The sequence below is a fragment of the Bacillus rossius genome, chromosome 1 (genome assembly GCF_032445375.1).
Source record: "Bacillus rossius redtenbacheri isolate Brsri chromosome 1, Brsri_v3, whole genome shotgun sequence".
In the NCBI taxonomy this organism is placed as follows: Eukaryota; Metazoa; Arthropoda; class Insecta; order Phasmatodea; family Bacillidae; genus Bacillus; species Bacillus rossius.
Window position 1 is genome coordinate 347,359,642 of NC_086330.1, and position 16,582 is coordinate 347,376,223.

A 16,582-nucleotide genomic window follows, 5' to 3' on the forward strand; every position below is an offset into this window, starting at 1 on the left:
GTCCACGACTGGGCGCTGTTTCTTCCTCCCACCGCCGTGCTGCGGTGGTGAATGATGAACCGCAGGGGCGCCATCTGGTCCTTTCCCCCGACCAGTCACGCCACGGCCTCCTTCCCTTCGCGAGTACTCGGTGAATAAGGTCACTGTCAAAATAGAGCAGAACCTCTCACTACAAACAACTTATATATCAGTTCTGTACTCATAATACTGACATGTTACTGGAAAAAAGATGTTTTCTGGAGGGAATTTGAAACCACTTTTCACAATACACCACTTTGTAACAAATTGTCTCTGTTCACAACGGACTGTACCATGCTTAAAGTGACAACACAAAAACTTCACAGCTATAACACTCACAACTATACAAGTCTATTGCTCCTAACCACAGGTTTTTATATCTAGAATGAGTATTTATTACTTATCAAACAACACACGTAAAATAAACATTTGATACATATTCATGAACATTACTTGTTTACAGCTATGCACCAACGATGGACAACAACATGTTAAAGATAATTAAGTAAATACACAAATCACCTTATTCACCTACCATCCAGCCGTCGAGCCGATCAACCCGTCATCATTAATTATTAAAGTTGCTCAGAGTCCCTGTGCCTCCGGTGGTCGCTAATGCCGGTTGGCAAACTACGCAGAAAACCATCTCCTGTAATTTACAAAAGATTCCTTTGGAAACCAGCTGCCTAGAAATTTATCGTCACTTTGTACAACACATGGCGACGCTTATTTTTACCTACGAGATAATACTGAGTATTTCTTACGAAAATTGGCACGTAATTCTATGTTTTAAATGATGTTTCATTCAAACACACACACACATACATTTTTTAAACCATGGAACAGATAATCAAATATTCAATAATTGAACTATATTTTAATTTATTATGCTTGATAATGTGCACAGTTAATACTGGAAAGCTATTCAGGGAACGATTTACAAATAACTTTAACATTTGGAGGCACTGGGACAACACAAAGCATAAATAAACGCCCGGGTAAGAATCCGAATCCAGTATTACTGAGAACACTATTTTGTAGTGGTACAGATTTTTTCATGTAAATGTACAAATGTAAAAAAAAAACTTTAATTTTAAATGTATATTTCTGTTATATTTACAAATAAATACAGTGAACGCAAGGAAAACAAGAACACAAGAAACACAAGTCTCAATAGGTTAAACAAACCATGGTTTAAAATGCCCGTTTATAAACTACGTAACAAGCTGAAACGCAACGCAAGCATCATCCAACTTTTACGTCTTGCGTTTTGGCTTGCGTTTCTGCCTTCTTTATCCAAAGTGAATAGTTTCAAAATCTTTTAAATACGCAGACGTTTTCTCCACAGAAGGCTGCGATGTTGATTTTTTTCCCATCAAGTTTACAACACTTGTTAAACTTTCGCACAGCGAAAGAAAGTATCACCTTTAAATCAAACTATTGAACATTTCGTATGTTTTCGTGTTAAACATGAATTATCAAACAAAGCCTGAGGAATAAATTCGTTTTCTATTTTTTTTTTATAATTTGAAGTTGTCGGGTTGGTAAGATCTTGCGACTTTCTTCCTTTATAAACTACCATGATTTTTTTTGCGTTTGATGCTTGTTGCGTCGTTGCTATGTTGGATCCCTCACGCAGTTTATAATCTCGGCCTAACTCGTCAGATTCAAGAGTTGACATTTGCTGGGCATGACTGAAACAAAGAAAACTCAGTTTGGTTTTAAGTGATGCGAAATCTACCCGTCTTAATGTTCCCGTCAAGAGCTATAGATAGGTAGATCAATAGATAATTAGATAGAGAGATATTGACAACAAAAAACGCTATTAGGCTTTCGATAAGTGTCTAGGGTAACTTAATGTTGTTAGTGTATTATCGATTTTTGACTTCGTTCATATTACATAATTTTATGGAATGTTTAAAATTTGTGATATTTAACTGCAACATATATTTCTTTATCTGTGAAAACGACTTTAACTATTGAAACCAATTTCGACACTGACAGCGATAAGTGCAATGAATTGTCACTCTTTAGCAGTCAGTCTTATTGAATCAATTAAAAAAACTACAATTCTTAAAAAATACTATGTTCTATGATAACAAAAATATATAACTTAAATCACCTAAGGCACATCACTCAAGAGCGGATAAAGATTTTCAACAGAAAAAAAAATTCTTTCAAAAATAATTATACCTAAATTAATGCCAAATTTTTAGACCCAAAGACACATAAAAAAGGGCTCCAATGTTCTCTTGGCCCGTTATCTCGCGTTTCCGCGGATTTACGTTTACAGTAAAAGTAAAAAAAAAAAAAACTCGTAATCTACAATACAGTCAATTTGGTGGTTCTTATTCGTATTTAGTTACAAATATTGCTACATCTAAGGGAAAAAAATATATATTATTGTAGTCAAAAACATTTATTTTGTTTATTTTTGAGGAGGTCCCGGTGGTTTTCGAAGTAACTTCTAACGAAAAAAAAAACATGAACTCACGTGTCATTTGTTTATTAGGTTGGCAGGGGAGATGTGATGAGGATGTGTTGTTGTGTTGGACAGCCTGCGCGGGGCTGGCGCTGGCGGGCCACTACTACAACGCGGACGGCACGCCGCACGACCCCTACCACGAGCTGCACCTGCCCCACTACCCGCCGCTCTACCCCACCTTCAGCGAGGTGCCGGCCACCTCGTTCTCGTGCCAGGGCCGCGACTGGGGGCTGCACGCCGACACCGAGGCCTACTGCCAGGTCAGCACACCCCCTTCTTCACTCCCCACCAACACGATGTACATTCTGTACTGCACAGACCCGAACAAGCCCGAATATCCACCTTCGGCCAACGTCGGCATTAAAATGATTTGACAGTTTTTTTTTCCTTCAATGTAGCTATACCAACCTAACATTACCAACCATCCACAATTTTGTAAAGTAATAAACAACAAAAAAAACTGACGAATTTGGCCGAAGGTAGATATTCGGGCTTGTTCGGGTCTGTGCAGTACAGAATGTAGGTACATCATAGGCTCTTCCACCAACACATCTATTTTCGTTACATGTTGTATATAAATGAAGATAAAAAAATGTCCCTTGAATGCTTTCAAAAATCTTTAGCAGGAGGTTTCATTTCGAAACGTTATTCTGAAAAACACACGCTCTAGCCATTTTCTCTCTTCTAAAACTTATTACAATTTCAAAACGAAAAACAGAACCATAACTTCTCATACACTCCCAGCGTATTCTTAAATGCTTTTAATAAACAAACACCACTCTGATACCTCTAGCAGTTGTACCTCTATGTGCATTTGATCTTCTTCTAAAAATATATTAAAGTGTTAAAAAAATAGATTTAAAAAAATTTAATTCAGAGTTACAATTTTCTAATAATGGTCATGAACGGAAGCGTTTGAAACACTTTCGAACCCTTGTATACTAAGATTGAATTTAAAAAAAAATACTTCATTCACAAAAAACGAAGTCCCTTCATTGAATTAATTACAAAATTAAATAATAGACAAGAAAATTAGGCTTAATATTTATGGTAATAACTTCTTATAATTAATATGATCTCCTTAAGTTTCGTATTTTTTTTTAGTAATAATGTAATATTTTAATTTATTTAAATGAATATTTATAAAATAATTCATAATAGTTTTCATCATACACAATTATATACTTTCTGTTTCCCTGAAAACATCGAATTAAATTGTTGAAAATTGATCCTAGAGCCCAAAAATAAATAAATGCGGAAATAATAAAAAAAGTATGGATTTTCACGATTACAAAATAAATAACTTTTGCGAAACTAGACGTGTGATACGGTCTTGACGTAAACGAGCTGATGGTAAGATGTTAAGGGGTATTATAGGTACGCTTCGCCATCTTGCAATTTCAAACATTTTTCATAGTGCTTGCAAATATGCTTCCGGATTGATTTTTTTTTATTTTTTATTTTTTTCTGACGTGGTTTTGGCTACTCGTTCAAGTCAACACTTGTGAATCGGTGTGATCGCCCGCTTGAAATAACACGTTATTTCCTTGCGACGCTCACAGACTAGAACCTGTTAGTAAACGTGTGTGGTTACAACGAGGTAAATGAGGCCTGGGAGATATGATTCATGCCGTCGCATACCGAACATTTGGGATGGATGGAACAACATTTAGAATTTATGAGAGCCATTTGGAGTGGCGCCGGTCGCCCAAGGCAGATACTCGGGTAAATGCACGCATTGGTGCTCGTAAAGGACATTTGCGACACCGGGTCTGCGGCCTGCCGTACAAGGAGCGATTGTGAGTTCGTGGACACACGCCGCAGGTATGATAATTAACCGCACACGGCGACCCAACTGCAGGGTCTGCCCGTTTCCATGGGGAAGCCTAAGATCCACATAAAGTTCTGCCATTCCCGATCACACCCGAACAATTCACCTTCGGCCAACCTCGGGTTTATTTATATGTATTTATATTTCTCTGCTTATTTTAATGTAGCTATACTAACCGAACTAACCGTCCATAGTGTTTTAAAGTGTTTTAATGTAGCTAACCTAACCGACCACTTTTAATATTTTAATTCAATTTTTCCTGCGCCAAAATAAAACAAATCCCGAAGTTGGCCGAAGGTGAATTGTTCGGGTGTAATCGGGAATGGCAGAACTTTATGTGCATTTTAGGTCTGCCCGTTTCCATGAAGGGTGGACAAGAGCGTCAAATGCAAGACGCCCCTTTATGGAGAGGGAAGTAAGTATTCCGGTACGTAGCTATCTATCTTCATCCGCGGGTAAATTGCCTGCTTCGGAGAGGCATCATTGACTGTTTTTTTTCCCCTTCGTCAGCGACTTTCTTATTTGTAAGGCTTTCATCAAAGTTCAACATTTCCCTTTCCTAAATCTATTGATGAATTGTTTTTAATGTCGTAGCGTGTTCTTGGTTTGCAATACGTGACTACCATTTTAAATATATGTACTTATAAACAATTATAGTATTTTAAAACTCACAACAGCCGATTTTAATTCTCACCACAACATCTCTGTTTACCTTTTTGCAAGTGCTTTTCTTTTTTTGAGAAATTGTTGAAGGATATTTTTCTTTGTACAAAATATATTTTTTTGGATGGAAATAAACGTACAAAACCATTAAATGAACATTTGATACTGTAAAAGTTAAAACATAATACATGTTTAATACTATTACACGTAGAAATATTGCACAACCACAATATTTAAAACACCGTATTCCAACTTTTGTTACAATTTAAATTACAAATAATTAAATAGCGATGTGCACAAGTATTTAAAAAAAACTTTCTGGGGTTGTGTACTCAAAGAAGTTCATGTTTAATAATCACGATGATTTAATTAAGTTTCTGAGGGTTACATTGTATGAAATAAAACATTTATGCTCCTGCTTAGCCCTTAGGAAAGCTATTACCAAGAATTCTGTACTCAGGAGTACTGCAAGTTCCAATATAATATAGTTGTATTCAAATATTGTGAATATTTGTAAATAAGTAAGCAAATTTCACAAAACTAGTGTCTTCTAAATTCTTAGTCTTCACAAACTGATTAATTTAAGGTCAGCACTATCACTACCTGAAATTCCGGCGATGTCAGTATGAAAATGTATCGTTTAACTTGATATCTCCAACACTATCATATATTATTACTTAATTTAAGATTTAGATAACGCCTATTTGCAAACAGTTGTTTGAATAGCTTTCTAGTATTAGCTGCGCATATTAAGCATGGTAAAAATAGAAAACCAAAAGTTATATTGAAAAGTTAACTTTTCTGTGGCTTTAAAACCAAATAAATAAAATGTTTATACAATAACTTCATGCTTGTAAGCACACACATATTTTAACCAAACACACTCTTTAAATATAACTTTACCATCAACAGTGCAAGCTCTTACATATTTTTTTTACTAGTCTATATTTCTATATAATTATTGTACAGTGGGACTGTAAGTTTGTTTGCTGGAAATCAACTGAAAAATTACCAGACTAGTTATACAAATTATATTTCACTGTTATGAAATTACATAATTCATGTTGAACGAACAACATAAGAACACATAAATTTGTTCGTTACCGAGGTTAGATGTTACTGCACGTGTTAAAGACCCACGAAACTACAGTAAATTCGTTGAATAACATCATGTCATTGTTAAGAAGACTGCAAGTATCCGCTCTACCACTCTGGTTCTGGGGTAGAGCGCCTGCCTTGTGACTTGTAGGACCCGGGTTCGCGCCCCGGCTCCTCCAAGGCGGATTGCCTAGACAAAATGGTGGCATTTTCTCTGGTAGGAATACAATCCCTTGTAACAAGTCAGGCTACCAAAGAAACGGTGGGTGGAACAGAAAAAAACCTTACAGGTGGCTTCCAAATGGGGAGCCCGTTTCTTTTCTTGGGCTCCCCATGCGGTGGCCATTCCGGGGGTTTCTCCGGGGGAACGGAGTTTTGCAATTTTTTTTTTTAGTTTTGTAGCGTTTTAGTTTTTAGTAACGGTAGCATTATAATTCCAACATGTTATAAATAAAGCTCAAACAAACATTTAAAACATAAAAAATATTTTTGCTTTTGTACATTAAATATTTGCATTAAGTGTTGTGTTGTGTGTGAGTTGTTGTATACCGATGTTGTGTGTTCAACCATTTATCGGTATATATTTTCTTGAAGTTTTATTGACAGTTAAATTTTAGTCACAAACTATTGACAAATACCTCTGTTACGTAGTATTTTAGACAAAAAAAATATTTATACGCACATGAATTTTACTCCTAAAAATATTATTTCTGAAAAACCACATAGTTTTCAATCAGGAAGATCGTCTTTAACACACACACACACACGTATTCTATATATATGTAGATGTGTGTACCAGTACAACATCCAGATATAAATAAAATATTCTATTAATTTTTCCATGAGCAAAGCAATGCCAGGTATATATAATTTATGTTTTAATTATCTTACAAATATATGCTTTTAAGTCAAATTTTCAAATGCAATTTCATGGTATTAGGTGTTCCGCAAAGTAGTATTTTATCTCAACTACTCTTTTATATTTAATAAATGATATTCCAACTGTAATAAGCATTGATCAAGAAAAGATGCTGATGGAAAAAAAAATTATAATTGGGAAATATGTTTGTGAAACTATTCAGCAAAATATTTCAGCATTCAGATCTGATTTACAAGTTAACAAACGTATCTGAATTACGATAGCAACTTATTCAATTAATTAAGTAATGACATTAAAAGTGGTGTCCTCTTTTAAGACCTTCGTGTTATATTGGATGCCAAGCTGTTTTTTCACCAAAATGTAGATAATACAATAGCAACACAAGAAGAATTTTAGGTCTTATTAAATTTATAAATTTCTCTGCATCAAAGTATGCAGAAAAAAGTTCTTAAAATATGTTTTAAAATTTCAGGCATTAAATTATTTTGAATATGTTGCATTGCTATATAAACTATTTGCATTTTCTATTTATTAGACGTTTTATTATATACATTTTACTGCCATTTTTGTTGGTTCAGACATAAACTTTTGTAATCTACACATTTATTTTGTATACACCATTTTAGTTTCTGTTTAAGATTTTTGTAAAAATCAAAGTTTTATGTTATTTTATGTTATATTATGATTCGTTTATAGGTGTTGTAAGGCACAAAAAACTGAATTTCAATTTTATCTGACAGTTTTAATGTGGCAGAATAATATGCTTCGCATAGTAATATATTTTTATTTCCTAATATAAAAAATACTTAAAATTTTAGCAGAGTTTATTTTTGAAAGACTGCAAGCCTGTGCAAATCCCACCAACATTCTATGTACGAGCCTATGTATCCCCTAGAGCGCCTGTGCTGCTTGACCTGTGCCTTCTACACTACACAAAAAATATTTTCCTCGCATTTCAGGATCTTAAAAATACATTTTGTAGACTTTTAATAATTTAATATGGATATTAAAAACCTTAATAAAACCCTTGAATATTTGCGTTGGATTTGCACTCTTTAAATAATAATTATTTTAATTATTACAGCATGGAAAAATGTAAATTCTATGAAGCTAGTTACATTACGATTTTACGAGTAAGGCCGTTTTCCTCATTCCGTGGAATGTATAAGATATTTTGGCAGAATTCCCCTTCGTCGTTTTTTGTTATGGCAGTTTTCCATTAAGGTACTTTCCCGTCATCTTCGTCAAAACAGTAGGAAAGTGCCATAATAGAAAACTACTAGGCTATATGTATTATTTTTTTAAATCGTCGTAATAAGAATACAGTGCTGCTCTAAATAAAACCTTTTTGGAAAAATTTATTTCTTCTCGTCCGCGATCTGGAGGTGATTTGTTATTGCAACTATCACCGTCAGAAGCGTTATCTGTAGGCTTTAAAATTAACCAGAGAAACAGCTAGAGGATTGACAGCGCTACCTACCGAGTATTCTATGTATACTTACACTATTTCGAGATCAATGCCGCTGTACTCTTTCCATGGAGTCTATAAGAAAATATGGCAAAATTCCGGTGGGATCGCCAGGCGGCTTACATAGCTCCGGATGTTAACGCATAATTCTCAAACCGTTGAAAATTTCTTGTAAGTGTCTGATTACGAAAAGCATTTAAAAACCATACGCTTTATTTTTTTTTTGTAAATGGAACATAAATATTCATGTGAAATAACATATATTTGTATGTTTGTACATTTACACGAAAACAACTGCATCACTACAAAAATAGAGTTCGCAGCAAATTTTGGATTCTCACCCAGGAATTTATGCTTTGTGTAAGTCCCAGTACCTCCAGTACTTAAAGTTTCTAAACCTTTCCCCAAATAGCTTTTTCCAGTTTTACCTGCGCATATTAATAAGCATAATCAAATAATATTAAGTCAAATTTTTTAACATATTTTCTATTGTTTTAAAAATAATTATGCCTGAATGAAACATCTATTTAAATATAAAATAATACGAAAATTTTCGTAATAATTACTCAGTATTACCTAAAAAAAAGTATTTAATATAGGTATCTAAACATACCCATAGCAATGTGTTGTACAAATTTACAAAATATTTATTGCACTATTATAAAACTTTATTGGCAACTGGTTTTCAAAGGAATCTTTTGTATGATTACAGAACATTTTTCTTTCTTTATTTCTGTTAAGCACTTGCCAAACAAGTTTCGTTTCTAAACAGGTTTTTTTGGATAGGGAAAAAAAATCCTTAAACGGGCGTTTTCAAGGACGATTTGAGGCATCAAAAAAATTCTAAAAACAGAGTTGTAAATTATATAGGGACTCCCAGGGAGTCTTTATCTTATATATTCCATCATAAAATGTTAGGGTTACCGCTACAAGTCCCACAGAGGCGCGCCAGTTCTGTTCCTGGCGCGTAGAGGCGAAGAGACGCGTGATGCACGAGCCTGTGTCGCCCTTAGCGCTCTTTATCTTTCAGAGCTGAGGCGTTAAGGCGCCCGCCTATTCAGTGCCATATTTGTGTTGGCGCTCGCCGGTGCTTCTAGCGCAGTATCGCCTCTAATCGCAAGTCTTCTACCTGGCGCGCAGACTTCTCGTTGTTCATAGGACAAATGTTATATTTGAGCGGTATCCGTAACATTATATGGTGAATGAGAGAAGATAAAGGAAAGGCGTAATGCGAGTCCCTTGAGTGTTTTCAAGAATCTGTGCCGGTTTTTTCATGGCTACAGATTATTCTGAAAACACAAATTCTAACCATTTTCACAATTCTAAAAAAAAAAAACAACAAAAAAACAAAAAAAAAAACGAGGGTTAAAAATGAAACAGAGCTACTCATACGCCATCATAGCACATGTTCTTAAATGCTTTACGTCAACAAACGCCACTCGGATATCCTGAGCAGTTTTGAAATCACGTGGTTTCTTCTGAAGCCCTGCACACAGTGTGCGTGTGTGCCCGGATAGTAGTGGCGCTTTGAGACGTCACCGACGTTTAACAACTGATTGTTCTTCTTTTCCGCAGGCGTTCCACCTGTGCCAGGACCACGTGGTGAGCAGCCACCTGTGCCCCAACGGCACGCTGTTCCACGACCAGTTCAAAGTGTGCGACCAGTTCTACAACGTGAGGTGCGGCGTCCCGCTAGAGGATCTGTGATGCTCCCTTCCCCGACCCTTCCCTCCCCCTTCATTTCCCCTTCACTCCCCCTTCATTTCCCCTTCACTCCCCCTTCATTTCCCCTTCACTCCCCCTTCATTCCCCCTTCACTCCCCCATCTCACCCCTTTCCCTCCCCCTTCCCACCCCCTTCCCACCCCCTTCCCTCCCCCTTCCCTCCCCCTTCCCGCCCCTTCCCTCCACCCCCTCCCCCCTTCCCACCCCCTTCTCCCCTTCACGCAATGCAACCGCCCCCGGACAGGTCCCCTCGTCAGCAGACACCTGCACATCTCGCGACCTCGCGTGCTTCTCAAGGTTAACTTTCTCGCACCGCTCGAAAGATTGAACCCACGGTTGTTCCGATAACCCCCCCCCCCCCCCCCATCGAAACTTTCAAAATAAGGCCGGCAATTTCAGTCAGCGAAATTACGGCACCTTTTAAAATCGTCATAATATATTTAAATGTTGCAATTCGCTGGAACAATGTACGTATAAATCAAAGAAATTCTATCACAAACGAACAAAACTGAACGAGCTCGCATTCAAGTGAAGCATACTTTAACAGATTTGTTATGGAATTTCAATGACACATAGTAGTTTAACTTTTTTTTAATTAGACCACACGAGAATCTGTATACGAATCGTAGCACGATCTCAGCCAATTGGAAGTGGATCTTAAGAGTCCGCGCTGTTAAACATGTTCACCATAAATTTACGAAAAGCGTTGGTTACAAATTATTCAGGGATCTTCGTTTATTAACTGTAATCTTCGTAAATTTACGGGTACTAAGTTCAGTTATATTCGAAAACATGTTAATACTCCGGTAAAAACACTCATGTTACTTCCACATGTGTTTTTACTCCCAAAAAAAAATCCTCGGAATTCCAAATACGGTATGTTTATACGAAGATCCAGTTATCAGAAATTATACGAAGAACCTTTCGCTTATTTGAGGTGGATTGTTCGTTAAAAAGTCCGTAAATTTACTGTGTGTGTGTGTGTGTGTGTGTGAAGAGCTCTCTAGAGTCTACCCCGGGTGTTTGCCTGACTCCCTCGATAGCCTCACAGACATCCCTGCACTTCTATAGTACGTGATCTCCAACCTCACTCCTTCAGCGTCGTTGAAGAAGCCTGCTCCGGCCTTCGACTTCCTTCCTCGTTCTGTCTGCGTCTTTCAGCGGATATGCTACAGAAGTTTCGTTCCTAAACAAATAAAAGCAAAAAAAAAAAAAGAATTGTTTGTGGTTCATTTTTGAGTGCTCATTATTGTAACAATACATTATAATTCACCTGCTATTTATTTTTTTATATATGTATGTAAAATATAAATTAAATAATGTTTTATACTCGAAATTAATTGGTTTCATTTATAAAATAATAAGAATTCCTTGTACCTGTATTCACTCACCATCATTCTTTCTGAATATACATTCATACATATATACACACACAACTGAAGGGCGTTTCCCAGGATTTACCCAGAGTATAGAAATTTCATTTTGAGAAGATGGGGTAGTATTTTTTTCTTTCTTAATTTCAGGTAGACAGATTTTTCCCTCTTACCTTCAAAGTCAAATAAGTGAAATTTCATAAAATAAGTTAACAAATTATTGTTCTAAAGCATGGGTATGTGGGGTGAGAGTGTTTTTTTTCTTTTCGAAATTCTCATGTAGCCAGTGACCTTCCTATCGTTTTAAAGGTAAATTAAGTGTTAAAAAATTCACCAAGCTCGAAGTAAAACTATAGATTTGTACAAAAAAAAACTCACAGATACTCTTGTTTGTATCCAAATTGTCTGAAGAAATCATAAAACGAAGTCAACCTGTTAAAAATGCGGTATGGCTTCACTTTCATTCCACTGAGGTGTATTGACGCTACAACATATTCTTTGATCCCTCCAGAGTTTCTGACCGAAGAGTTTAAGGATTTGTATTCAGTTCCCGGCTGGTCCCGAGGAATTTGTTTTACTAGTGGAGAATTTCCTTCCTAGGTTAAGGATTGGCTGCCGTGTGTGTCTTTCAGCCTCCACACCGCGGAAGACAACGAAAAGCCATTGTAGAATCTCGTGTAGTTTGCTCCAGTACTGCAATGGCCATCTTCCCGTGTCGATGGTGGGGATTTACACCAGCCCCCAGGCCAATCATCATCATTGTCATCGTTATCATTATCCTCATCATCGTCATCGTCATCATCATTGTCGTAATCGTCATCATATCGCTATCATCGTCAGCATTGTAAACATCATCATTATCAATGCATCTTCATCATTATCATCATCATCATCATCGTCATCATCATTGCCTTCATCGTCATCATAATTATCGTCATAATCGTCATCATCAACATTATCGTGCTCACCAAGGTGGACCTGGCCGAGGAGAGCCTGGCCAATCCCGACAGGATAAAGAAGATCCTGTCGGGCAAGCTGTTCCCCATGAAGGCGCTGGGCTACTTCGCGGTTGTGACGGGCCGCGGCCGGAAGGAAGACTCCATCCAGACCATAATTATCTTTGAAAGATTTGTGCAATGGGAGTGCATGGCTTGATGTAAGCTTTTGGACATACGCCATACGCATTTTGCTTGATTTGTGTTTTTTGTCTTTTGGGAATTTTTTAGTTTTCATCTACAGAAAAAGTGCTTAGCAATGTTCAAAAGCTTACATCAAGTCATTATCGTCATAAGTATCATCACTACATCATCACTGTTATCGTCACGATGTCATCATCATTGTCATCATTATCGTCTTCATCGTCACGACGTCATTATCATCATCGTCATCATCACCATCATCCACTAAATTATAAATCCCGTAACAGTAAATATATTATGTTGGAGTGCAGTGAAATCCGTTGCGCTAAATGTGCATGCTATAGGCCAGTGATGCCAGTTCGACTACCTACCGTGTTTGTCTGTGCTGCCGTCGTTGTTTTCTCAGAATACATGTTTAATTTCATCGCTGGGTTCTCATGTATGTTCTTGTGTTGTCCATATTATCTGTTTAGTATCATTTTTGGGTTTAAATGTCTGTCCCTATGTAGTCCGATATATTGTTTCGTCTGTAGTTACTGTATTTACAACTGTCTCGTCATTTTCCGCCGACTGTGATCGTATGTGCTGTGATATTGTTCTGACTAATTCTTCCACGGAATTCTCTACGCTGTGTATGTATTTAACTTTTGATATCGGCTGTTTTTGTCTTGTTTTTCTGTGTGTTTGTGTATTCATTTTTATTTGCCCGTTCTTCGGTTTTTTTTATTATGACACACACTGAAAAATAGCAATGTCGTTTGTCCAAAATAATGTTTGTAATCACTGATGCCCATTTTTATAATTTTTTAAAATCAAATCGTGGACCAGACATATATGAATAAGTGTTAGTACATTTTAAAAACAATGATGTCTTATATGTTATATATAGTAACACAATAAATACTATAAGTAGTATATCATAGTATGTCCGGGCGCAGGCTTTAAGGCTGTGGAGCCGATGAGCCGAACCGCTACATTGGATTGTGACGTCACGGCGGCCATCTTGAATGACCATGACCATGATCTTTGACATTGACCCCAATGGCCATATTGGATCCGCCATCTTTAAATCGTGTGCCCCACTCACTCATGATGAAATTTTCGTCACTGCCGCCATATTGATTTTTTTTTCTGTTCCGCTGGAGGCCGCCATCTGGGATACCGTCGACTTTGTTTTGCTGTTTGTTCCTAGAGAGCGACAGCTACGCTCTGTCTCATCACATAAGGTCAATCTTCCATTACCTACCAGAGCTATTATGGTCCTTATCGACATATTAAATTTAATTTTTTATGCAAAATACATTGGAAGCACTGTGATTGGAACCATCGCAGCTCTGACCTCTAGGTTGGAAAACATACTCCTTTAACAGCACGACCGACGAGACATTTACCAGACTGAGAATTAAATAAGGTATATATATATATATATATAAATAACATGCATATTCGGAGTTGTAACATTTTTTTAAATTTGAAGTAAATATAACATCACATATTCGAGACAGAACCACCATCTTGTATTAAGACGTAACTGTTGCAATTATCGTTACGGGCGCCATCTTGAAAATCTTTATTTATAATCCGATTTTAATAAAAAAATTTCAAAAATATCCAATTAATAAAGTTTTGATAAATAATATTTAAAAAACATACATTTACGCCACGTAGCTCGGAAGCACCATCAAAGAAAAGGAAGCACCTTCAACAAAAAGGAAGCACAATCTTAAAGGCAGCACATTAGGAAGCACAATCAACCAAATGAAGCACATTTAACGAAAAGGACGCGCATTTGGAAGCACAATAAAAAGAGGAAGCTGTGTTACGAGAACTAAGTCCTAGTTAGAAATCAGAATACAAGAAATGAATCATTAAATTTTTACTTTAAATATTTAATTTATTTCTCAACATTAAACAAATTCAAGTAAAACAAGCAATTATTGTATGTAGCCAGCTTCCCTCAATTCTTTGAGTATGAAGGATATTTCTTTGATGCACAAATAGTTTCCTGCACAAAGCGAGCCATGTAGAAGTTTAGCCAGTCAACATATATGTTTGGATCTTTCCATGATGTGTAATGAATCTCTTCTGATACCATATTCCTTTACATGTTTAATATAAATACTTTTAATATCAGTATCGTCCCAGTGATCATAATAAGTTATATCAGAATTATTTATTATAACGCGACGTTTCCATCGTTTCGGTCTCAGGACACCGCCACAGTCTTCGATCTTGTCAGCTTTAGGTGCTTCATCACAGTCTATGCCTCTGTCAACAGCCGCAGAGTCACTGTAGCCATCACCGTATAAGGCATCGTCTTCACCCAGATTACCGTAAGAATTCGATATCGATGATGTCGAAGTTTCTTCATCGTCTTCATGATTCGTTTTTAGGAGTCCATCATTTTTACAAAGTAGGAAAGATCTACTTGAATTCGGCTTGAATGTATTCTCACTTTTCACGTTAAGTATTCTTCCACTGTCTTCATTCTTCCATAAATCATCAACGTCAAACCAATTTAAGTTCTTTGTCGAGATCGGAAGAGCCACGATTATAATCTCTCCCAAGACAAGGAAAATTATTGTCGTAATGCTAATCACTCTTCTTTAGACAAGTAGATCCATCGTTGTTCTCTAGCTTGTACGCAGGCTTGGTGTTACAAGTTCTGCCATGTCTTTTTAAGCTCTCTCTTCGCGTAAACGACTTGCTACATCGAACACTACTTATAATATTGCGTAGTGGATTTGTTTAGTGATTATTTGTAAGAATGATTCACTTTATTAATAATTTTTTCTTATATTTCGTTGAAATTTAAAATCTATTAGCTATTTATGAAATATAGGGTAAATAGTAATACTCAAATTTTACTAACTGCCTAGTTATCACACTCTAGAAATTAATTTTCTGTGTTTTAATAAATATAAAATACATACATTTTAAAAATAAGTTATTTCATAAATATCTCCGAACAGGAATAAACTTGAACCACATGCATGACCGGTGAAGTAGATCCATTATAGTGAATCGGGAAGGGCGAAGAGGGAGGGAGAAAAATCTTTATTTAATTTGTTATTAAATTTTTTGTTGATCTGAAACTTAAGTATGCAAAGCCTACTTAATTTTACCTTTGTCCTATGGGGATGTGGTATCATCGTTATACAGTTGATATATCGTAAATAAGGGATTAAGGGAAGTGTTATGGTCATGCTATACTATCCAGAAATAGGAAGGTAAGTTATTAATGAAGTCCAAATGGAAATGTATTTGGACAGCGAAATTGCACGAAGCTAGCGGCGAACTTTTTTACATGCCAGTGAGTGTCCAGTGCAGTCACTCACCACCAGGGGTGCGAGAGTCCCTGGTCATAGAACCCAGCGATGGATACAAAATATGAACAAGCGGACTACGCGTGCAAGTTCCCAACCACCCCGCATGGTAGACTCTTTTCTACTCTGTCCAACTCTTCAACCATACCATCCTCTGTATCCTGTACACTCATACGCTATTGATGCATGCCCTTGCATGCCGCATGTCTGTGCCCAGGGTCTTCCCTGTGTCCACGAAGGTGTTACCTGGGCCCAAATTAACACAGTCATGGCGCCAATTATTGCCATGGCTGGCCAATCCCCGCACAAAGCACACGATACATGCGAACCTCTCCCTGCACATGGCTAATCCCAGCATGACTAGGCGTGTAGGCTTCGGTCTGCCTAGTCGCGGACGATATCGAGCCTCGACTGGAAAACACTCTCCCCACCCTCCCCCTTAACAAACTCCCTTCCAAAAAAAAAAAAAAAAAACAAGCTCGTGCCTGGCGCTGATTGGAGAGAGGCACGGCCCGTTGTCGTGACGAGAACTTTATTCAGGCTGATTACAAGAGGTTGGGCTCGCCCGCTGACTGCA

General features: G+C 37.0%; 1 protein-coding gene across 1 annotated transcript in view; it reads left to right on the plus strand.

Annotated features, from left to right (window-relative positions):
* LOC134530413 (U-scoloptoxin(01)-Cw1a-like) overlaps positions 1-11,503 on the plus strand; it is a 29,330-nt gene extending 17,827 nt beyond the window's left edge. Inside the window, exons 2-3 of the mRNA XM_063365220.1 lie at positions 2,576-2,763; positions 10,019-11,503. Of these exons, the coding sequence (XP_063221290.1) occupies positions 2,576-2,763; positions 10,019-10,150 (320 nt within the window). The 3' untranslated portion in view covers positions 10,151-11,503. The remainder of the gene's footprint in view (positions 1-2,575; positions 2,764-10,018) is intronic.
* The last annotated feature ends 5,079 nt before the right edge of the window (positions 11,504-16,582 follow it).